General features: G+C 54.0%; 1 protein-coding gene across 9 annotated transcripts in view; it reads right to left on the bottom strand.

Annotated features, from left to right (window-relative positions):
* Positions 1-24137, bottom strand: part of MPP2 (MAGUK p55 scaffold protein 2) — a 670534-nt gene that overhangs the window by 13509 nt on the left and 632888 nt on the right. For all 9 annotated transcript variants that reach the window (XM_069634347.1, XM_069634350.1, XM_069634348.1 and 6 more), the window contains one exon: positions 7729-7857. In XM_069634347.1, coding sequence (XP_069490448.1) covers positions 7729-7857 — 129 coding nt within the window. The remainder of the gene's footprint in view (positions 1-7728; positions 7858-24137) is intronic.

Genomic DNA, 24137 nt, shown 5'->3' with positions numbered 1-24137 from the left:
CAGAAGCAAAGGCAAAAGAGGGAAAGACTTAGCGCGGTATTCAAGCTTATGATCGAGAGGCTGGACTCTAAAGATAAGCTGATCTTAAATCGAGCAAACATCATCCGACTATTCGATTTGATTCCAAGCCTACGCGCCATCAAGTCCAATAACTTAAAGATCGTCGAATTTCCTAATGAAAGACGGAACGATAAAGTAATTCTTCATGTGACTTCGTCATTGATAGCTAAGACAATTTTTGAGGCGAATGTAGCACTATTCTCACTCTGGTTTGAAGTCTATGCGCTGTAAGTCCCCAGCACGAGCCCCCGCAAAAAAAATGTACGATGCACCCATGATGCGTTAAGCTGCTTACAGCAGAGTACAGTGATACGCTCCCAAATTAAAGAAGATATCACTTGCCCCCAGGGTACTGAGATAAGGAAAGTGGTCAGTGGCCAATCCGCGAGTCCCATGTGTGAAAATGCAAAATCTGAGGGAAAAAACCTTAACTTAAAGACAAATGAGAATGTGAGTGCACTCGAGACAACCAAAACGGACATAAGAATCACGATATGCAGAGATCACAATTCAAATTTGCCACCAGATAGCACCTCCAGTGGACCGAATACAAATGGGGACACTCGTGACTGGGTCTGGGTAGCAGCAACGCTCAATACGAATGACTAGCAATAATGCCAGGAATCGCCAACCTTGGTTGATTGTTTAGTGGCTTCCTGGAACACTCGAGGCGTCACTCACCTCTCTAAAATGAACTGGCTGGAGGGCTTAACTATCGCCTGTCTACAGGAAACATGGCTACATGAAATTCCACTTTCAAGTGACTATGAAGTGGCCCTGAATCCCGCAATAAAACTGGAGAACGGGCGCCCCGCAGCAAGTCTGTTAATATTGGTAAACAGGGCTTCGGGTTTCAGGATTTGAAAATCTATCAATCACTCTCCATTCATTCAGGAAACCACGATTATAAAGCAGAAGTTGGGTTCTGAAGACACTGATGAAATAACACTCTTAAACGTGTATTGGAATCATCTGAGGGCAGGCAGAACGGAATTCATAGAGCAAGTTGCGGAAATCCTAGACGCCCTATATGAGCTTACGGCAAGGGCTAACATCATGATATGTGGAGACCTGAATATTGACTTTTTCAACCTTGTGGCAAAAGACAAAAAGGTGCTCGCACATGATTGGCTAGAAGAAATGGAATCGAGGCAATTGCTAATGCTAAATGGGAACACCCTTGGGGACATGCCACCGGCAAAAACTTGGCAGTGTGAAGATTCAACATCGACAATCGACTACATGTTTGTGTCTATTGACTTGCACCCCCGAGTAAAATCCTTCATGATTAGGAAGCAATCCAGTAGTGACCACAACATGTTAATAACAAATTTTACAACGTCATTAAAGGAGAGCACTTCAAGGTGGCAACACACCATCTCGGTTGCAGCAAACAGGGTCAGACTTCGCCTAGAGGAACATGAGGTTGCCCAGCTGTCAATGGCCTACTGTCAGCACAACACCCAACTGGAATATGATCAGTTACTGCTGCAATTCAAGATCAAGAACGTAGGGTTAAAGAATTCAAACATGGTCCGTAAACATTGGTTCCATCCAGAAATACCGAAACACAAACGGCAGATGAGACAGGTGATTCGACAGGCCCAAACACTGGACCTGATAACTCGAAAAAACGAAATTAAAGCTGCAAAACAGAGGTATAAGAACTGGATGAAGGCACATGTACATTTGACCATCCAAAATGACGCCGAAACAATGTTAACTGCACTAAAGAATGAAAACACAAGAGAGTTCTGGAGGATCATCAACAATATGCAGGCACCACAAAAGGCTTTGCAAACATGGCTGGTGACAGAAACAGACTGGATCTCTCACTTTGAGGGCCTATATAAGGGATACAGGACATCGGGCAACGAGAAAGAACTGACTTTTCCACCTCGTGCACTTAAGTTCTGCAAAAACGACATTGTGTCTATTATCACGAAGGCCAACAACTCAAGAGCTCCTGGCCCGGACGGCTTAACCAACTATACCATCAAGCAATGCCCCAAGACCTGGGCTGAGTTTTGCATAGCCCTCTTCGACAGAATAAACAACTCGGGTCAATCTCCCAAGTCATGGAAATCGGCGATTATCGCACCAATATTTAAAAAAGGGCATAGATCAAACCCTAGAAATTACCGGCCGGTGGCATTGTTAGATGTACTGGGTAAGGTCTATGCCACCACTCTGCAACAAAAACTGGTTGAGTGGGCTGCAGAAACGGCGCACGTAGACGCCCGGCAGGCTGGGTTTGTGAAACAAGTGGGTTGCTCCTTAAATCTGTTAATACTCAATCTGGCAAAAATGGAGGCCTTGAAATCAAACACAGCAATATACTTGGCGTTTATCGACTTCTCCAGTGCATTTGACACCGTCGATCGGGACCTATTGTGTTCGAAATTGCACCGGTGGGGGTGCCCAGAACAGCTAGTAGCTGCAATCCAGGAGCTTCACACTGATACAACTATCAGGATCCGTCTAGATCAATCTGGCACACTGTCAACGGTGATCACAACACATAAGGGTGTAAAGCAAGGTTGCCCGCTTGCTGCAGCTATATTTAGCCTGTTTATATCGGACATAGGCAATTTGATAGATGCAGTAATTTCATTCCCGCCGAAAATAAACAAATCACGCGTAAGCTGGCTTCTATATACCGACAATCTCGTCGTGATGGACTTAACACCTGTCGGCTTGCAAAGAAAACTCAATGCCCTCCAGAACTATGTAAGTGAGAATCAGCTGTTGATCAACACAAAAAAAAGCGAAATCTTAATATTTAAGAACTTGAGAGGGGCTGCATCAAAAAAAGCAAGAAGATTCAAATGGCGTCTAGGTGGTGTACCGATGATGATATCACAAATCTTTAAATACCTAGGTATGGTCTTAAGTTCTTGTATTAACGATGACCCCCGGGTAGCCGACACAAAAGGGAAATGCACCCAGTTAGTGAGTCAAGCGTTATGCATGAAAAAGAAATTTGGGAAATTCTCACTGGAACCCCTGCGGCTCTTTTACCAACAAAAAGTCATTCCAGCACTGATCTATGGGGCTGAAAATGCCCTGGGGTGTCCTCACGAGGTATGGTGTTCCTTGGAGAACCAATTTTGGACTAAAGTGTTGGGTCTTCCAAGAGGGACTATGTCCTTGTGCATTAGATACGAGCTATCGTTCATTTAATTGCAGGCAAGGATTACCTGGAACCTGCTATCCTTGTTTCGAAAGACCTGTGCCCTAGAAAATATCTTGCAGTTTGAAATCCTCCACAGTGCAACGGCCGAAGGTCAAAACGTGGTGGCAATGTGGATGCAGAGATGGGAAAGCTTATTGGAAGAATATGACATTAAGATCAATTTGCTCCACGAAAACCCAAACGGTGCAAAACTGAAAATTTGGCGTTTAGATTGGGAGAGAACTTGCTCCCAAAGAGCCTTGGCAAAACTGAAGATAGACGTGCCATCCGAAGCATGCGCTTTCAACACGGTTCAACGTTACATCAGCCTATTTCCAGACCCCAATGCACGGAGACGCTTCATGCTGTTCCGAATGAATCTGTTTAAAACCAAAGAGCGCTTGCAAACGTGGCGATGTAATAAGACCATAAACCTCACGTGCAGAAACATTGAAGCATTTAGTATTATTCTGCAATAGTCTACGTAGTGAAAGAACTCTGCATTTGGGTCCGTGGAGCAGGATTCACCCCTCCTTATGTGCGGACGAATGGTGGGGTCACATGTTTAATGGAATCGACTCGAAATTGTTAATTCCACTGACGCACATTTTAACGATAATTGAACATCGGCTAGGTATGGTCTCTGGAGTTTAGGAATCGAGTCGCGGCCGAAGGATCATTGGGGAAAATGGACTTGGATGGACGTGGCCCGGGTGGAGCGGAGTTGATGATGTGGGATGTATGTAATTTGTTGTTTGTTGATGTGTGTAAAAATTTTAAAGGTTTGTACAAACCGTATAAAATAAAGAAAAAAAAGAAGAAGAAGAAGAAAGAAACCATTGCCACTTTGCCCATTGAAATCTTGCTTGTTAGCAAGAGGACATGAAGTTAGCTGCTTATACCAGGACAAGCTGGTCAAGGACAAGGTGCAAACCTAATAGGACTAACGTTTACTGGAAAGATTTCCTGTGCAAAATGGCTATGAACAAAATATCCATGTGCAAAATGGCCACGAGCAAGATCCCAATGTGCAAAATGACCACGAGCAAGATTCCAATGTGCAAAATGGCCACAAGCAAGATCCCAATGTGCAAAATCACCACGAGCAAGATCCCAATGTTGAAAAGGACCACAAGCAAGATCCCAATGTTGAAAATGGCCACGAGCAAGATCCCAATATGCGAAATGGCCACAAGCAAGATCCCAATGAGCAAAATGGCCATGAGCAAGATCTCTAATGGCCAAAAGCAAGATCCAAAGTGCAAAATGGCCACGAGCAAGATCCCAATGTTGAAACTGACCATGAGCAAGATCCCAATGTGCAAAATGTCCATGAGCAAGATCCCAATGTTGAAAATGGCCATGAGCAAGATCCCAATGTGCAAAATAACCATGAGCAAGATCTCTAATGGCCAAAAGCAAGATTAAAATGTGCAAAATGGCCACGAGCAAGATCTCTATGTGCAAAAGGGCCATGAGCAAGTTTCCCAGGAGCAAATTTGCCATGACCTAGCTTTCCATTCGCGCAATGGTAATTGGCAAGATTCCCATTGGTATGGTCAAGTGTAAGATGCCAATGTGCAAAGCGGTCAGTGGCAAGATACCAAATGTACACAAATACCAGTTTCACAATTGACAGTGACACTGATTCAAATTATTAATATTGGCCAACATTCTCAGGGTTTTATAATTCATTTTGTCAGTGTTCTTGATCGGCAATTGCGTACTGTACGATTCAGTCTTATTTCTGGACAGTTCCTTAAATGTACTGCTTTCAGCCAGCTTGGAACAGAGGTGGTTTTGTGTAAAAGTGGGATATTTCTAAATGCAGATACTTGAGCAGGGCGGACAAGGACCTGCGATTGTGTTGGTGCCATGGACAAGACGGGCTGCACCAGTGAAAGAGTGGACTTGAACAAAAATGTATTTTTTTCAAAAAGGTCTAGCGTGGTTTTGCCACAGGACATAAAAGACTTGGGGCCCGATTCATGGAAATGTGCACAGAAATCCCGCGAGGGCCGTGTGCCGAGAAGGACACTGCATGAGCCTGAGCCCAGAATGAAAAATGCATGCCCCACGTATTCATGGAATTCACTGCGCAAAGTAACCGAATTTATAAGTCGTGCCCAAAACGCCTCTGACTCGCCTCCATGCAAAGCATAAACAGCCAGAACAGCTACCTCAGCGTGCTCTCCCGGGCGCGAATACGTTACCCTTCAAACGGTGCATGAGTTCCCCCGTAAGCAGGCCTGCATCTCGGGGACCCTGCGCAGAGTACCCCATAACTGTTGGGGGCACCCTGACAACATGCGTATGAAAAATTGTAACGCAGTAAAAACTTGTAAAATCTGCATGCAAACCCCTGTAAACCGTTCCTGCACCCCACTACACTGGGTACCGGCACCCCTAAGTTAGACCGGAACCCTGGTTGCGTACACACACCCCTAAATCCGACATGAAAACCCACCTCCGTTCTGCGATTCCTACGCGCACGTCTCTATACGCCTGCCTTCGGGTGGCATAGAGATCGAAGGATATGTGTGGCCATTACTATGCCAAGAGGCTGCGCGGGTGGTTCCATGAACACGGGTCGTTTGGCACAATTGTGGGCATGCGAGGCATTGCCTGCGGGCCATACCCCGGAAAGCCCACTTTTTCGCATGTTCTTCCCCATTTTCTGATGCCATTTCTGCACTGGTTACTCTGTTCAATTCCTATCTTTGCATTGGTAAATTGGTGCGAATGGCCATCAGCTGGGCAAACTTGGCCATTACTATTCCACACTATGCAATCTGGGCCAGGCAGTATTGATTGGCACAAAAATTCAGAGATGAAGCACAGGCCGGCAGTTTTAAGTTCTTATGACACCCACATTGTGACTATGGAGCTTGAAGGTCTCCCTAAACGAAACGAACTAGAGAGGGATGATCAGACTGCAAGTCATTGGGCTTCATTACAACCCGGGCGCTAAACCATGGCGCTATTAGCACCATGGTTGGTGCCGGTGTTGCAACGAGTCCGCCATGGTGGAATGGGGAAATACCGCCCCATTCCAAGGTTGGCGGGCCGGTATTTTGCCATTTCACCATGGCCCTTCCCCATTCCCATTTTCGCCCCATAGGGCTCAATGGGACTGGGGAAGGCGCTAAGTACGGTACCGCAAATTGCGGTACCGTAATTAGCACCGAGGTCCCTTTGCGGCACCCTACTTTACCGGCTGGTAAAACCAGCCGTTAAGGTCGGGTCCCGCAAAGGGACCTCGAAATCAGGCGTTAAGGGTTTAACAGCGCCGACACCTTTTACGGCGCTGTTAAACCCTTAACGCCAGGGTCGTAATGACCCCCATTCTTATAGTAATGACGATACCAGGCAAGGAACATGAATACACACACGAGATCAATGTACAGAGGATCCGATTCATGTCATTTTTTGCACGGTTCAAAGTGACTTTGCACTTCTGGAAAAATAACTTTGCACTGATTTAGCACTGCAAAAATACACTTTGTACAGTTCCATGAATCAGGGTTTGGGCCTCATTACGAGTTTGGAGGTAGCCATGCCCTTAATAAGGGCATGGCTGCCGCCAAACTCGGGTCCGGGTTCCTTGAATGAGCCTTCGGTGGCGGCAGCTACTGACTGATTTGCACATGGCTGGTCCCCTTTTGCAATGGCGCAGACGGGCTAAAAAACAGTGGTGTGGAAGGTTGCCCAGAGCAATTGCCAGTGGTTTAGATTCATTCGAAAACTTCCACCCATCACTTTTGTGGTCAGTTTGTTTCTCCTTGTGAGAGAGGGTATGCCCAGACGTGGGTCCCTTGCTCGCTACACCACAGGAAACCAGGCTGCACCTCACTGAGGAGGTCCAACAAGGCCGAAACATGTCTGGGGTAGCTTGGTTTTCTGTGCAGAGGGGACCTGGCCTAGCAGTTCGGGCTGGGCTGCTACCTTCGGTGGCGGCAGCTGCTGACTGATTTGCACATGGCTGGTCCCCTTTTGCAATGGCGCAGACGGGCTAAAAAATGGTGGTGTGGAAGGTTGCCCAGAGCAATTGCCAGTGGTTTAGATTCATTCGAAACCTTCCACCCATCACTTTTGTGGTCAGTCTGCCTTAAACCTAGCAATTGCAAATTGTTGGCTGCATTACCACTGTTTGTTGCCTTTATTATTTATTTTTTGTTATTTATCTGTTTCTCCTCTGCTTCGCACTTTCCACCTCTCCCCCTTCCATGCGCTTTTCCCCTCCCCCCCCTCCCATGCACTTGCACGTTCTCAATGTCAATGGGCCTAGTAAGATCGCTGTTTTGTTCTCCCCTGTTCCCCTCCCTTGCTTTGTCGCGCTCTGAAACACTTGTGTACGAGCACGATAAAAATAAAATATCAATCAATCAATCAATCAAGCCCGTTGGTGAAAGCGCCATATAAATCACACATCATTCTCATTACTTGCAGTATAGAAGGAGCCCCAGCAGAGGGCAATGACGTGTTCTACTCACCGATAGCTGTTTTGTGGATACACCTGTTTCAATGGCCGCTTTGTTTATAGCTCTCAGGGTATCGAAATCAGGAGCTTCGATGAAGACCACGTACGGGACGAACTCGGCTGTTCTTAGAACCTTCACAGCCTTCAAAAACAAACAAAAAACACGTTAAATGGTGAGGAGAGGCACGCGAGGGAGACATTACACGGCCCTGAGAGGCACGTGATGTTAGATGCAGAAAAGGCTCAGTGCTGACACTGTTGATAAGAGGCAAAGCCAATGGCATGGGTTGGAAAGTTAATTCACTTCCTGAAGATATCAGTGTCATTTCTACTTGATTGCAGACCGGTGTAACGTCACTTTTTGCTATGTGTAAGAAAATCCTATCCTGCTGACTGAACATGCGTGCGCATGCTCAGTCATTACTTAACAGATAGGATTTTTTGACATCAGGAATGTGGTGTGCCTGTCTTTCTGGGGTCCCGGGAGTGCAATACATTTAACTTTATGAGAGCCAGGCTCTCTCTAATAACAGAATATGGTGAAGCTGTCACTAGAAACTCCAAAACGGACATAAAAAGCACGAACCCAGCGGATGAAGGAACCTGAACCCAGCGGACACTTTGTTTTATAGGCTCCCAGGATTCTAGTAATCACTAAATGTTGAAAACATATTAAAGAATCCATCAAAAATGTATATGTATGTTTATGTGAACTAAGTGCATTATTTACGTGATAATAATGCACTTAGTTCACATACACGTACATATTTGGGGACCTGCACTGGTAGCAGCTCCAGGGAGAGCCCGCCTATCACACGGGCTGAGCCCAGCAGTAGCCCCAGCCCCCACAGCTCTAGTGATGCATTGAGCCCAGCGGTAGCCCCAGCCCCCCCCAGCAATAGTGATAGCATTGAGCCCAGCAGTAGCCCCAGCCCTTCCAGCTCTAGTGATAGCATTGAGCGCAGCAGTAGCCCCAGCCCCCCATCTCTAGGTATAGCATTGAGCCCAGCAGTAGCCCCAGACCCCCCAGCTCTAGTGATGCACTGAGCCCAGCAGTAGCCTCAGCCCCCCCAGCTCTAGTGATAGCATTGAGTCAAGCAGTAGCCCCAGCCCTTCCAGCTCTAGTGATGCACTGAGCCCAGCAGTAGCCACAGCCCCCTCCCAGCTCTAGTGATGCATTAAGCACAGCAGTAGCCCCAGCCCTTCCAGCTCTAGTGATAGCATTGAGCCAGCAGTAGCCACAGCCCCCCCAGCTCTAGTGATACCATTGAGCCCCACAGTAGCCCCAGCCCCACCAGCTCTAGTGAAGCATTGAGCCCGCCAGTAGCCACAGCACCCCCAGCTCTAATCATTGCATTGAGCCCAGCAGTAGCCCCAGCCCCCAGCTCTGGATAGCATTGAGCAAAGCAGCAGCCCCAGCCCTTCCAGCTCTAGTGATCACATTGAGCCCAGCAGGAGCCCCAGCCCCCCAGCTCTAGTGATAGCATTGAGCCCAGCAGTAGCCCCAGCCCTTCCAGATCTAGTGATAGCATTGAGCCCAGCAGTAGCCCCAGCCCCCCAGCTCTAGTGATAGCATTGAGCCCAGCAGTAGCCCCAGCCCCCCCACCTCTAGTGATGCACTGAGCCCAGCAGTAGCCTCAGCCCCCCCAACTCTAGTGATAGCATTGAGTGAAGCAGTAGCCCCAGCCCTTCCAGCTCTAGTGATGCACTGAGCCCAGCAGTAGCCACAGCCCAGCCCCAGCTCTAGTGATGCATTAAGCACAGCAGTAGCCCCAGCCCCCCAGCTCCAGTGATAGCATTGAGCCCAGCAGTAGCCCAAGCCCTTCCAGCTCTAGTGATAGCATTGAGCCCAGCAGTAGCCAGAGCCCCCCCAAGCTCTAGTGATAGCATTGTGCCCCGCAGTAGCCCCAGCCCTTCCAGATCTAGTGATAGCATTGAGCCCAGCAGTAGCCGCAGCCCCCCAGCTCTAGTGATAGCATTGAGCCCAGCAGTAGCCCCAGCCCCCCCAGCTCTAGTGATGCACTGAGCCCAGCAGTAGCCTCAGCCCCCCCAGCTCTAGTGATAGCATTGAGTCAAGCAGTAGCCCCAGCCCTTCCAGCTCTAGTGATGCACTGAGCCCAGCAGTAGAAACAGCCCCCCCCAGCTCTAGTGATGCATTAAGCACAGCAGTAGCCCCAGCCCCCCAGCTCCAGTGATAGCATTGAGCCAAGCAGTAGCCCAAGCCCTTCCAGCTCTAGTGATAGCATTGAGCCCAGCAGTAGCCAGAGCCCCCCCAGCTCTAGTGATAGCATTGAGCCCCGCAGTAGCCCCAGCCCCCCCAGCTCTAGTGAAGCATTGAGCCCACCAGTAGCCACAGCCCCCCCAGCTCTAATGATTGCATTGAGCCCAGCAGTAGCCCCAGCCCCAGCTCCAACCCCCCCAGCTCTAGTGATAGCATTGAGCACAGCAGTAGCCCCCGCCCCCAGCTCTGGATAGCATTGAGCAAAGCAGCAGCCCCAGCCCTTCCAGCTCTAGTGATCACATTGAGCCCAGCAGGAGCCCCAGCCCCCCAGCTCTAGAGATAGCATTGAGCCCAGCAGTAGCCCCAGACCTTCCAGCTCTAGTGATGCATTGAGCCGAGCAGTAGCCCCAGCCCTTCCAGCTCTAGTGATTGCATTGAGCCCAGCAGTGCCCCAGCCCCCCCAGCTCTAGTGATAGCATTGAGCCCAGCAGTAGCCCCAGCCCTTCAAGCTCTAGTGATAGCATTGAGCCCAGCAGTAGCCCCAGCCCCCCAGCTCTAGTGATAGCATTGAGCCCAGCAGTAGCCCCAGGCCTTCCAGCTCTAGTGATAGCATTGAGCTCAGCAGTAGCCCCAGCCCCCCAGCTCTAGTGATGCATTGAGCCCAGCAGTAGCCACTTCCCCCCAGCTCTAGTGATTGCATTGAGCCCAGCAGTAGCCCCAGCCCCCCCAGCTCTAGTGATAGCATTGAGCACAGCAGTAGCCCCAGCCCCCCTTCTAGTGATAGCATTGAGCAAAACAGTATACCCAGCCCTTCCAGCTCTAGTGATAGCATTGAGCCCAGCAGTAGCCCCAGCTCCACCCCAGCTCTAGTGATAGCATTGAGCCCACCAGTGGCCCCACCCCTTCCAGCTCTAGTGATGCATTGAGCCCAGCAGTAGCCCCAGCCCCCACAGCTCTAGTGATAGCATTGAGCACAGCAGTAGCCCCAGCCCCGCCCCCAACTCTAGTGATAGCATTGAGCAAAGCAGTAGCCCCAGCCCTTCCAGCTCTAGTGATAGCATTGAGCCCAGCAGTAGCCCCAGCCCCCCCCAGCTCTAGTGATAGCATTGAGCACAGCAGTAGCCCCAGCCCCCCATCTCTAGTGATAGCATTGAGCCCAGCAGTAGCCCCAGCCCTTCCAGCTCTAGTGATAGCATTGAGCCCAGCAGTAGCCCCAGCCCTTCCAGCTCTAGTGATAGCATTGAGCACAGCAGTAGCCCCAGCCCCCCATCTCTAGTGATAGCATTGAGCCCAGCAGTAGCCCCAGCCCTTCCAGCTCTAGTGATAGCATTGAGCCCAGCAGTAGCCCCAGCCCTTCCAGCTCTAGTGATAGCATTGAGCACAGCAGTAGCCCCAGCCCCCCATCTCTAGTGATAGCATTGAGCCCAGCAGAAGCCCCAGCCCACCAGCTCCAGTGATTGCATTGAGACCAGCAGTAGCCCCAGCCCACACAGCTCTAGTGATAGCATTGAGCACAGCAGGAGCCCCACCCCCCCCAGATCTAGTGATAGCATTCAGCAAAGCAGTATCCCAAGCCCTTCCAGCTATAGTGATAGCATTGAGCCCAGCAGTAGACCCAGCCCCCCACCCCCCAGCTCTAGTGATAGCATTGAGCCCAGCAGTGGCCCCAGCCCTTCCAGTTCTAGTGATGCATCTAGCCCAGCAGTAGCCCCAGCCCCCCCAGCTCTAGTGATAGCATTGAGCACAGCAGTAGCCCCAGCCGCCCCAGCGCTAGTGATGCACTGAGCTCAGCAGCAGCCCCAGCCCCTCCAGCTCTAGTGATCACATTGAGCCCAGCAGGAGCCCCAGCCCCCCAGCTTTAATGATAGCATTGAGCACAGCAGTAGCCACAGCCCCCCCAGCTCTAGTGATAGCATTGAGCACAGCAGTAGCCCCAGCCCTCCCCCCAGCTCTAGTGATGGCATTGAGCCCAGCAGTAGCCCCAGCCCCCCCAAGCTCTAGTGATAGCATTGAGCCCAGCAGTAGCCCCAGCCCTTCCAGCTCTAGTGATAGCATTGAGCCCAGTAGTAGCCCCATCCCTTTAAGCTCTAGTGATAGCATTGAGCACAGCAGTAGCCCCAGCCCCCCCAGCTCTAGTGATGGCATTGAGCCCAGCGGTAGCCACAGCCCCCCAGCTCTAGTGATAGCATTGAGCCCAGCAGTAGCCCCAGCCCTTCCAGCTCTAATGATAGCATTGAGCCCAGCCGTAGCCCCAGCCCTTCCAGCTCTAGTGATTGCATTGAGCCCAGCATTAGCCCCAGACCCCCGCAGCTCTACTGATAGCATTGAGCCCAGCAGTAGCCCACGCCCTTCAAGCACTAGTGATAGCATTGATCCCAGCAGTAGCCCCAGACCCCTCAGCTCTAGTGATAGCATTGAGCCCAGCAGTAGCCCCAGCCCTTCCAGCTCTAGTGATAGCATTGAGCCCAGCAGTAGCCCCAGCCCCCCAGCTCTAGTGATGCATTGAGACCAGCAGTAGCCACATCCCCCCAGCTCTAGTGATTGCATTGAGCCCAGCAGTAGGCCCAGCCCCCCCCCCAGCTCTAGTGATAGCATTGAGCACAGCAGTAGCCCCAGCCCCCCTTCTAGTGATAGCATTGAGCAAAACAGTATCTCCAGCCCTTCCAGCTCTAGTGATAGCATTGAGCCCAGCAGTAGCCCCAGCCCCCCCAGCTCTAGTGATAGCATTGAGCCCACCAGTGGCCCCAACCCTTCCAGCTCTAGTGATGCATCGAGCCCAGCAGTAGCCCCAGCCCCCACAGCTCTAGTGATAGCATTGAGCACAGCAGTAGCCCCAGCCCCCCCCCCCCCCAGCTCTAGTGATAGCATTGAGCAAAGCAGTAGCCCCAGCCCTTCCAGCTCTAGTGATAGCATTGAGCCCAGCAGTAGCCCCAACTCCCCAGCTCTAGTGATAGCATTGAGGACAGCAGTGGCCCCAGCCCCCCATCTCTAGTGATAGCATTGAGCCCAGCAGTAGCCCCAGCCCTTCCAGCTCTAGTAATAGCATTGAGCCCAGCAGTAGCCCCAGCCCTTCAAGCTCTAGTGATAGCATTGAGCCCAGCAGTAGCCCCAGCCCCCCAGCTCTAGTGATAGCATTGAGCCCAGCAGTAGCCCCAGCCCTTCTAGCTCTAGTGATAGCATTGAGCACAGCAGTAGCCCCAGCCTTTCCAGCTCTAGTGATTGCATTGAGCCCAGCATTAGCCTCAGCCCCCCCCCAGATCTAGTGATAGCATTGAGCCCAGCAGTAGCCCCAGCCCTTCAAGCACTAGTGATAGCATTGATCCCAGCAGTAGCCCCAGCCCCCCTCAGCTCTAGTGATAGCATTGAGCCCAGCAGTAGCCACATCCCCCCAGCTCTAGTGATTGCATTGAGCCCAGCAGTAGCCCCAGCCCCCCCCCCAGCTCTAGTGATAGCATTGAGCACAGCAGTAGCCCCAGCCCCCCTTCTAGTGATAGCATTGAGCAAAACAGTATCTCCAGCCCTTCCAGCTCTAGTGATAGCATTGAGCCCAGCAGTAGCCCCAGCCCCCCCAGCTCTAGTGATAGCATTGAGCCCACCAGAGGCCCCAACCTTTCCAGCTCGAGTGATGCATCGAGCGCCGCAGTAGCCCCAGCCCCCACAGCTCTAGTGATAGCATTGAGCACAGCAGTAGCCCCAGCCCCCCAGCTCTAGTGATAGCATTGAGCAAAGCAGTACCCCCAGCCCTTCCAGCTCTAGTGATAGCATTGAGCCCAGCAGTAGCCCCAGCCCCCCAGCTCTAGTGATAGCATTGAGGACAGCAGTAGCCCCAGCCCCCCATCTCTAGTGATGGCATTGAGCACAGCGGTAGCCCCAGCCCCCCAGCTCTAGTGATAGCATTGAGCCCAGCAGTAGCCCCAGCCCTTCCGGCTCTAATGATAGCATTGAGCCCAGCCGTAGCCCCAGCCCTTCCAGCTCTAGTGATGCATTGAGACCAGCAGTAGCCACATCCCCCCAGCTCTAGTGATTGCATTGAGCCCAGCAGTAGCCCCAGCCCCCCAGCTCTAGTGATAGCATTGAGCCCAGCAGTAGCCCCAGCCCTTCCAGCTCTAGTGATAGCATTGAGCACATCAGTAGCCCCAGCCCCCATCTCTAGTGATGCATTGAACCCAGCAGTAGCCACAGCCCCCCCAGCTCCAGTGATTGCATTGAGCCCAGCATAGCCCCAGCCCTTCAAGCTCTAGTGATAGCATTGAGCCCAGCAGTAGCCCCAGCCCCCAAGCTCTAGTGATAGCATTGAGCCCAGCAATAGCCCCAGCCCTTCCAGCTCTAGTGATAGCATTGAGCCAAGCAGAAGCCCCAGCCCTTCCAGCTCTAGTGATAGCATTGAGCCCAGCAGTAGCTCCAGCCCCCCAGCTCTAGTGATAGCATTGAGCACAGCAGTAGCCCCAGCCCCCCATCTCTAGTGATAGCATTGAGCCCAGCAGTATCCCCAGCCCCCCAGCTCTAGTGATAGCATTGAGCCCAGCAGTAGCCCCAGCCCTTCCAGCTCTAGTGATAGCATTGGCACAGCAGTAGCCCCAGCCCTTCCAGCTTTAGTGATAGCATTGAACCCAGCAGTAGCCACAGCCCCCCCAGCTCCAGTGATTGCATTGAGCCCAGCATAGCCCCAGCCCTTCAAGCTCTAGTGATAGCATTGAGCCCAGCAGTAGCCCCAGCCCCCTAGCTCTAGTGATAGCATTGAGCACAGCAGTATCCCCAGCGTCCCCAGCTCTAGTGATAGCATTGAGCAAAGCAGTAGCCCCAGCCCTTCCAGCTCTAGTGATAGCATTGAGCCCAGCAGTAGCCCCATCCCCCCAGCTCTAGTGATAGCATTGAGCACAGCAGTAGCCCCAGCCCTTCCAGCTCTAGTGATAGCATTGAGCTCAGCAGTAGCCCCAGCCCCCCAGCTCTGGTGATGCATTGAGCCCAGCAGTAGCCACATCCCCCCAGCTCTAGTGATTGCATTGAGCCCAGCAGTAGCCCCAGCCCCCCCAGCTCTAGTGATAGCAATGAGCCCAGCAGTAGCCCCAGCCCCACCCCAGCTCTAGTGATAGCATTGAGCCCACCAGTGGACCAAGCCCCCACAGCTCTAGTGATAGCATTGAGCACAGAGGTAGCCCCAGCCCCCGCCCCCAGCTCTAGTGATAGCATTGAGCAAAGCAGTAGCCCCAGCCCTTCCAGCTCTAGTGATAGCATTGAGCCCAGCAGTAGCCCCAGCCCCCCCAGCTCTAGTGATAGCATTGAGCACAGCAGTAGCCCCAGCACTTCCAGCTTTAGTGATAGCATTGAGCCCAGCAGTAGCCCCAGCCCCCCCAGCTCTAGTGACAGCATTGAGCCCAGCAGTAGCCCCCGCCCTTCCAGCTCTAGTGATAGCATTGAGCCCAGCAGTAGCCCCAGCCCTTCAAGCTCTAGTGATAGCATTGAGCCCAGCAGTAGCCCCAGCCCCCCAGCTCTAGTGATAGCATTGAGCCCAGCAGTAGCCCCAGCCCCCCAGCTCTAGTGATAGCATTGAGCCCAGCAGTAGCCCCAGCCCCCAGCTCTAGTGATAGCATAGAGCCCAGCAGAAGCCCCAGCCCCCCAGCTCCAGTGATTGCATTGAGCCCAGCAGTAGCCCCAGCCCCCACAGCTCTAGTGATAGCATTGAGCACAGCAGTAGCCCCAGCCCCCCCCAGATCTAGTGATAGCATTCAGCAAAGCAGTATCCCCAGCCTTTCCAGCTATAGTGATAGCATTGAGCCCAGCAGTAGCCCCAGCCCCCCACCTCCAAGCTCTAGTGATAGTTTTGAGCCCAGCAGTGGCCCCAGCCCCTCCAGTTCTAGTGATGCATCTAGCCCAGCAGTAGCCCCAGCCCCCCCCAGCTCTAGTGATAGCATTGAGCACAGCAGTAGCCCCAGCCCCCCCCAGCTCTAGTGATGCACTGAGCTCAGCAGCAGCCCAGCCCTTCCAGCTCTAGTGATCACATTGAGCCCAGCAGGAGCCCCAGCTCCCCAGCTCTAATGATAGCATTGAGCACAGCAGTAGCCCCAGCCCCCCCCCAGCTCTAGTGATAGCATTGAGCACAGCAGTAGCCCCAGACCTCCCCCCAGCTCTAGTGATGGCATTGAGCCCAGATGTAGCCCCAGCCCCCCCCAGCTCTAGTGATAGCATTGAGCCCAGCAGTAGCCCCAGCCCTTCCAGCTCTAGTGATAGCATTGAGCCCAGCAGTAGCCCCATCCCTTCAAGCTCTAGTGATAGCATTGAGCACAGCAGTAGCCCCAGCCCCCCCAGCTCTAGTGAATGCATTGAGCCCAGCGGTAGCCCCAGCCCCCCAGCTCTAGTGATAGCATTGAGCCCAGCAGTAGCCCCAGCCCTTCCACCTCTAATGATAGCATTGAGCCCAGCCGTAGCCACAGCCCTTCCAGCTCTAGTGATTGCATTGAGCCCAGCATTAGCCCCAGCCCCCCCAGCTCTAGTAATAGCATTGAGCCCAGCAGTAGCCCCAGCCCTTCAAGCTCTAGTGATAGCATTGATCCCAGCAGTAGCCCCAGCCCCCCTCAGCTCTAGTGATAGCATTGAGCCCAGCAGTAGCCCCAGCCCTTCCAGCTCTAGTGATAGCATTGAGCCCAGCAGTAGCTCCAGCCCCCCAGCTCTATTGATGCATTGAGACCAGCAGTAGCCACATCCCCCCAGCTCTAGTGATTGCATTGAGCCCAGCAGTAGCCCCCGCGCCACCAGCTCTAGTGATAGTATTGAACACAGCAGTAGCCCCAGCCCCCTTCTAGTGATAGCATTGAGCAAAACAGTATCTCCAGCCCTTCCAGCTCTAGTGATAGCATTGAGCCCAGCAGTAGCCCCAGCCCCCCCAGTTCTAGTGATAGCATTGAGCCCACCAGTGGCCCCAACCCTTCCAGCTCTAGTGATGCATCGAGCCCAGCAGTAGCCCCAGCCCCCACAGCTCTAGTGATAGCATTGAGCACAGCAGTAGCCCCAGCCCCCCAGCTCTAGTGATAGCATTGAGCAAAGCAGTAGCCCCAGCCCTTCCAGCTCTAGTGATAGCATTGAGCCCAGCAGTAGCCCCAGCCCCACAGCTCTAGTGATAGCATTGAGGACAGCAGTAGCCCCAGCCCCCCATCTCTAGTGATAGCATTGAGCCCAGCAGTAGCCCCAGCCCTTCCAGCTCTAGTAATAGCATTGAGCCCAGCAGTATCCCCAGCCCTTCAAGCTCTAGTGATAGCATTGAGCCCAGCAGTAGCCCCAGCCCCCCAGCTCTACTGATAGCATTGAGCCCAGCAGTAGCCCCAGCCCTTCCAGCTCTAGTGATAGCATTGAGCACAGCAGTAGGCCCATCCCCCATCTCTAGTGATGCATTGAACCCAGCAGTAGCCACAGCCCCCCCCCAGCTCCAGTGATTGCATTGAACCCAGCATAGCCCCAGCCCTTCAAGCTCTAGTGATAGCATTGAGCCCAGCAGTAGCCCCAGCCCCCCAGCTCTAGTGATAGCATTGAGCCCAGCAGTAGCCCCAGCCCTTCCAGCTCTAGTGATAGCATTGAGCCAAGCAGAAGCCCCAGCCCTTCCAGCTCTAGTGATAGCATTGAGCCCAGCGGTAGCCCCAGCCCCCCAGCTCTAGTGATAGCATTGAGCACAGCAGTAGCCCCAGCCCCCCAACTCTAGTGATAGCATTGAGCCCAGCAGTATCCCCAGCCCCCCAGCTCTAGTGATAGCATAGAGCCCAGCAGTAGCCCCAGCCCTTCCAGCTCTAGTGGTAGCGTTGGCACAGCAGTAGCCCCAGCCCCCCATCTCTAGTGATGCATTGAACCCAGCAGTAGCCACAGCCCCCCCCAGCTCCAGTGATTGCATTGAGCCCAGCATAGCCCCAGCCCTTCAAGCTCTAGTGATAGCATTGAGCCCAGCGTTAACCCCAGCCCCCCAGCTCTAGTGATAGCATTGAGCAGAGCAGTATCCACAGCCCCCCCAGCTCTAGTGATAGCATTGAGCAAAGCAGTAGCCCCAGCCCTTCCAGCTCTAGTGATAGCATTGAGCCCCCCAGTAGCCCCAGCCCCCCAGCTCTAGTGATAGCATTGAGCTCAGCAGTAGCCCCAGCCCCCCAGCTCTAGTGATAGCATTGAGCACAGCAGTAGCCCCAGCCCCCCATCTCTAGTGATAGCATTGAGCCCAGCAGTATCCCCAGCCCCCCAGCTCTAGTGATAACATTAGGCCCAGCAGTAACCCCAGCCCTTCCAGCTCTAGTGATAGCATTGAGTACAGCAGTAGCCCCAGCCCCCCATCTCTAGTGATGCATTGAACCCAGCAGTAGTCCCAGCCCTTCCAGCTCTAGTCATAGCATTGAGCCCAGCATAGCCCCAGCCCTTCAAGCTCTAGTGATAGCATTGAGCCCAGCAGTAGCCCCGGCCCCCCAGCTCTAGTGATAGCATTGAGCCCAGCAGTAGCCCCAGCCCCCCAGCTCTAGTGATAGCATTGAGCCCAGCAGTAGCCCCAGCCCTTCCAGCTCTAGTGATAGCATTGAGCTCAGCAGTAGCCCCAGCCCCCCAGCTCTAGTGATGCATTGAGCCCAGCAGTAGCCACATCCCCCCAGCTCTAGTGATTGCATTGAGCCCAGCAGTAGCCCCAGCCCCCCCAGCTCTAGTGATAGCATTGAGGACAGCAGTAGCCCCAGCCACCCTTCTAGTGATAGCACTGAGCAAAACAGTATCCCCAGCACTTCCAGCTCTAGTGATAGCATTGAGACCAGCAGTAGCCCCCGCCCCACCCCATTTCTAGTGATAGCATTGAGCCCAGCAGTGGCCCCAGCCCTTACAGCTCTAGTGATGCATTGAGCCCAGCAGTAGCCCCAGACCCCACAGCTCTATTGATAGCATTGAGTACAGCAGTAGCCCCAGCCCCCGCCCCCAGCTCTAGTGATAGCACTGAGCAAAGCAGTAGCCCCAGCCCTTCCAGCTCTAGTGATAGCATTGAGCCCAGCAGTAGCCCCAGCCCCCCCAGCTCTAGTGATAGCATTGAGCACAGCAGTAGCCCCAGCCCTTCCAGCTCTAGTGATAGCATTGAGCCCAGCAGTAGCCCCAGCCCTTCCAGCTTTAGTGATAGCATTGAGCCCAGCAGTAGCCCCAGCCCCACCCCAGCTCTGGAGATAGCATTGAGCCCACCAGTGGCCCCAGTCCTTCCAGCTCTAGTGATGCATTGAGCCCAGCAGTAGCCCCAGCCCCCACAGCTCTAGTGATAACATTGAGCAAAGCAGTAGCCCCAGCCCTTCCAGCTCTAGTGATAGCATTGAGCCCAGCAGTAGCCCCAGCCCTTCCGGCTTTAGTGATAGCATTAAGCCCAGCAGTAGCCCCAGCCCCCCATCTCTAGTGATGCATTGAACCCAGCAGTAGCCCCAGCCCACCAGCTCTAGTGATAGCATTGAGCCCAGCATAGCCCCAGCTCCCCAGCTCTAGTGATGCATTGAGCCCAGCAGTAGCCACATCCCCCCAGCTCTAGTGATTGCATTGAGCCCAGCAGTAGCCCCAGCCCCCCCAGCTCTAGTGATAGCATTGAGCACAGCAGTAGCCCCAGCCCCCCTTCTAGTGATAGCATTGAGCAAAACAGTATCCCCAGCCCTTCCAGCTCTAGTGATAGCATTGAGCCCAGCAGTAGCCCCAGCCCCACTCCAGCTCTAGTGATAGCATTGAGCCAAGCAGAAGCCCCAGCCCTTCCAGCTCTAGTGATAGCATTGAGCCCAGCAGTAGCCCCAGCCCCCCAGCTCTAGTGATAGCATTGAGCACAGCAGTAGCCCCAGCCCCCCATCTCTAGTGATAGCATTGAGCCCAGCAGTATCCCCAGCCCCCCAGCTCTAGTGATAGCATTGAGCCCAGCAGTAGCCCCAGCCCTTCCAGCTCTAGTGATAGCATTGGCACAGCAGTAGCCCCAGCCCTTCCAGCTTTAGTGATAGCATTGAACCCAGCAGTAGCCACAGCCCCCCCAGCTCCAGTGATTGCATTGAGCCCAGCATAGCCCCAGCCCTTCAAGCTCTTTTGATAGCATTGAGCCCAGCAGTAGCCCCAGCCCCCTAGCTCTAGTGATAGCATTGAGCACAGCAGTATCCCCAGCGTCCCCAGCTCTAGTGATAGCATTGAGCAAAGCAGTAGCCCCAGCCCTTCCAGCTCTAGTGATAGCATTGAGCCCAGCAGTAGCCCCAGCCCCCCAGCTCTAGTGATAGCATTGAGCACAGCAGTAGCCCCAGCCCTTCCAGCTCTAGTGATAGCATTGAGCTCAGCAGTAGCCCCAGCCCCCCAGCTCTGGTGATGCATTGAGCCCAGCAGTAGCCACATCCCCCCAGCTCTAGTGATTGCATTGAGCCCAGCAGTAGCCCCAGCCCCCCCAGCTCTAGTGATAGCAATGAGCCCAGCAGTAGCCCCAGCCCCACCCCAGCTCTAGTGATAGCATTGAGCCCACCAGTGGACCAAGCCCCCACAGCTCTAGTGATAGCATTGAGCACAGAGGTAGCCCCAGCCCCCGCCCCCAGCTCTAGTGATAGCATTGAGCAAAGCAGTAGCCCCAGCCCTTCCAGCTCTAGTGATAGCATTGAGCCCAGCAGTAGCCCCAGCCCCCCCAGCTCTAGTGATAGCATTGAGCACAGCAGTAGCCCCAGCCCTTCCAGCTTTAGTGATAGCATTGAGCCCAGCAGTAGCCCCAGCCCCCCCAGCTCTAGTGACAGCATTGAGCCCAGCGGTAGCCCCCGCCCTTCCAGCTCTAGTGATAGCATTGAGCCCAGCAGTAGCCCCAGCCCTTCAAGCTCTAGTGATAGCATTGAGCCCAGCAGTAGCCCCAGCCCCCCAGCTCTAGTGATAGCATTGAGCCCAGCAGTAGCCCCAGCCCCCCAGCTCTAGTGATAGCATTGAGCCCAGCAGTAGCCCCAGCCCCCAGCTCTAGTGATAGCATAGAGCCCAGCAGAAGCCCCAGCCCCCCAGCTCCAGTGATTGCATTGAGCCCAGCAGTAGCCCCAGCCCCCACAGCTCTAGTGATAGCATTGAGCACAGCAGTAGCCCCAGCCCCCCCCAGATCTAGTGATAGCATTCAGCAAAGCAGTATCCCCAGCCTTTCCAGCTATAGTGATAGCATTGAGCCCAGCAGTAGCCCCAGCCCCCCACCCCCAAGCTCTAGTGATAGTTTTGAGCCGAGCAGTGGCCCCAGCCCTTCCAGTTCTAGTGATGCATCTAGCCCATCAGTAGCCCCAGCCCCCCCAGCTCTAGTGATAGCATTGAGCACAGCAGTAGCCCCAGCCCCCCCCAGCTCTAGTGATGCACTGAGCTCAGCAGCAGCCCAGCCCTTCCAGCTCTAGTGATCACATTGAGCCCAGCAGGAGCCCCAGCTCCCCAGCTCTAATGATAGCATTGAGCACAGCAGTAGCCCCAGCCCCCCCCCCAGCTCTAGTGATAGCATTGAGCACAGCAGTAGCCCCAGACCTCCCCTCAGCTCTAGTGATGGCATTGAGCCCAGATGTAGCCCCAGCCCCCCCCAGCTCTAGTGATAGCATTGAGCCCAGCAGTAGCCCCAGCCCTTCCAGCTCTAGTGATAGCATTGAGCCCAGCAGTAGCCCCATCCCTTCAAGCTCTAGTGATAGCATTGAGCACAGCAGTAGCCCCAGCCCCCCCAGCTCTAGTGAATGCATTGAGCCCAGCGGTAGCCCCAGCCCCCCAGCTCTAGTGATAGCATTGAGCCCAGCAGTAGCCCCAGCCCTTCCAGCTCTAATGATAGCATTGAGCCCAGCCGTAGCCACAGCCCTTCCAGCTCTAGTGATTGCATTGAGCCCAGCATTAGCCCCAGCCCCCCCAGCTCTAGTGATAGCATTGAGCCCAGCAGTAGCCCCAGCCCTTCAAGCTCTAGTGATAGCATTGATCCCAGCAGTAGCCCCAGCCCCCCTCAGCTCTAGTGATAGCATTGAGCCCAGCAGTAGCCCCAGCCCTTCCAGCTCTAGTGATAGCATTGAGCCCAGCAGTAGCTCCAGCCCCCCAGCTCTATTGATGCATTGAGACCAGCAGTAGCCACATCCCCCCAGCTCTAGTGATTGCATTGAGCCCAGCAGTAGCCCCCGCGCCACCAGCTCTAGTGTTAGTATTGAGCACAGCAGTAGCCCCAGCCCCCCTTCTAGTGATAGCATTGAGCAAAACAGTATCTCCAGCCCTTCCAGCTCTAGTGATAGCATTGAGCCCAGCAGTAGCCCCAGCCCCCCCAGTTCTAGTGATAGCATTGAGCCCACCAGTGGCCCCAACCCTTCCAGCTCTAGTGATGCATCGAGCCCAGCAGTAGCCCCAGCCCCCACAGCTCTAGTGATAGCATTGAGCACAGCAGTAGCCCCAGCCCCCCAGCTCTAGTGATAGCATTGAGCAAAGCAGTAGCCCCAGCCCTTCCAGCTCTAGTGATAGCATTGAGCCCAGCAGTAGCCCCAGCCCCACAGCTCTAGTGATAGCATTGAGGGCAGCAGTAGCCCCAGCCCCCCATCTCTAGTGATAGCATTGAGCCCAGCAGTAGCCCCACCCCTTCCAGCTCTAGTAATAGCATTGAGCCCAGCAGTAGCCCCAGCCCTTCAAGCTCTAGTGATAGCATTGAGCCCAGCAGTAGCCCCAGCCCCCCAGCTCTACTGATAGCATTGAGCCCAGCAGTAGCCCCAGCCCTTCCAGCTCTAGTGATAGCATTGAGCACAGCAGTAGGCCCATCCCCCATCTCTAGTGATGCATTGAACCCAGCAGTAGCCACAGCCCCCCCCAGCTCCAGTGATTGCATTGAACCCAGCATAGCCCCAGCCCTTCAAGCTCTAGTGATAGCATTGAGCCCAGCAGTAGCCCCAGCCCCCCAGCTCTAGTGATAGCATTGAGCCCAGCAGTAGCCCCAGCCCTTCCAGCTCTAGTGATAGCATTGAGCCAAGCAGAAGCCCCAGCCCTTCCAGCTCTAGTGATAGCATTGAGCCCAGCGGTAGCCCCAGCCCCCCAGCTCTAGTGATAGCATTGAGCACAGCAGTAGCCCCAGCCCCCCAACTCTAGTGATAGCATTGAGCCCAGCAGTATCCCCAGCCCCCCAGCTCTAGTGATAGCATAGAGCCCAGCAGTAGCCCCAGCCCTTCCAGCTCTAGTGGTAGCGTTGGCACAGCAGTAGCCCCAGCCCCCCATCTCTAGTGATGCATTGAACCCAGCAGTAGCCACAGCCCCCCCCAGCTCCAGTGATTGCATTGAGCCCAGCATAGCCCCAGCCCTTCAAGCTCTAGTGATAGCATTGAGCCCAGCGTTAACCCCAGCCCCCCAGCTCTAGTGATAGCATTGAGCAGAGCAGTATCCACAGCCCCCCCAGCTCTAGTGATAGCATTGAGCAAAGCAGTAGCCCCAGCCCTTCCAGCTCTAGTGATAGCACTGAGCCCCCCAGTAGCCCCAGCCCCCCAGCTCTAGTGATAGCATTGAGCACAGCAGTAGCCCCAGCCCCCCATCTCTAGTGATAGCATTGAGCCCAGCAGTATCCCCAGCCCCCCAGCTCTAGTGATAACATTAGGCCCAGCAGTAACCCCAGCCCTTCCAGCTCTAGTGATAGCATTGAGTACAGCAGTAACCCCAGCCCCCCATCTCTAGTGATGCATTGAACCCAGCAGTAGTCCCAGCCCTTCCAGCTCTAGTCATAGCATTGAGCCCAGCATAGCCCCAGCCCTTCAAGCTCTAGTGATAGCATTGAGCCCAGCAGTAGCCCCGTCCCCCCACCTCTAGTGATAGCATTGAGCCCAGCAGTAGCCCCAGCCCCCCAGCTCTAGTGATAGCATTGAGCCCAGCAGTAGCCCCAGCCCTTCCAGCTCTAGTGATAGCATTGAGCTCAGCAGTAGCCCCAGCCCCCCAGCTCTAGTGATGCATTGAGCCCAGCAGTAGCCACATCCCCCCAGCTCTAGTGATTGCATTGAGCCCAGCAGTAGCCCCAGCCCCCCCAGCTCTAGTGATAGCATTGAGCACAGCAGTAGCCCCAGCCCCCCTTCTAGTGATAGCACTGAGCAAAACAGTATCCCCAGCACTTCCAGCTCTAGTGATAGCATTGAGCCCAGCAGTAGCCCCCGCCCCACCCCATTTCTAGTGATAGCATTGAGCCCACCAGTGGCCCCAGCCCTTACAGCTCTAGTGATGCATTGAGCCCAGCAGTAGCCCCAGACCCCACAGCT

The sequence above is a fragment of the Ambystoma mexicanum genome, chromosome 13 (assembly GCF_040938575.1).
Source record: "Ambystoma mexicanum isolate Mex_15411 chromosome 13, UKY_AmexF1_1, whole genome shotgun sequence".
In the NCBI taxonomy this organism is placed as follows: Eukaryota; Metazoa; Chordata; class Amphibia; order Caudata; family Ambystomatidae; genus Ambystoma; species Ambystoma mexicanum.
This window is presented reverse-complemented; position numbering and strand designations above follow the sequence as displayed.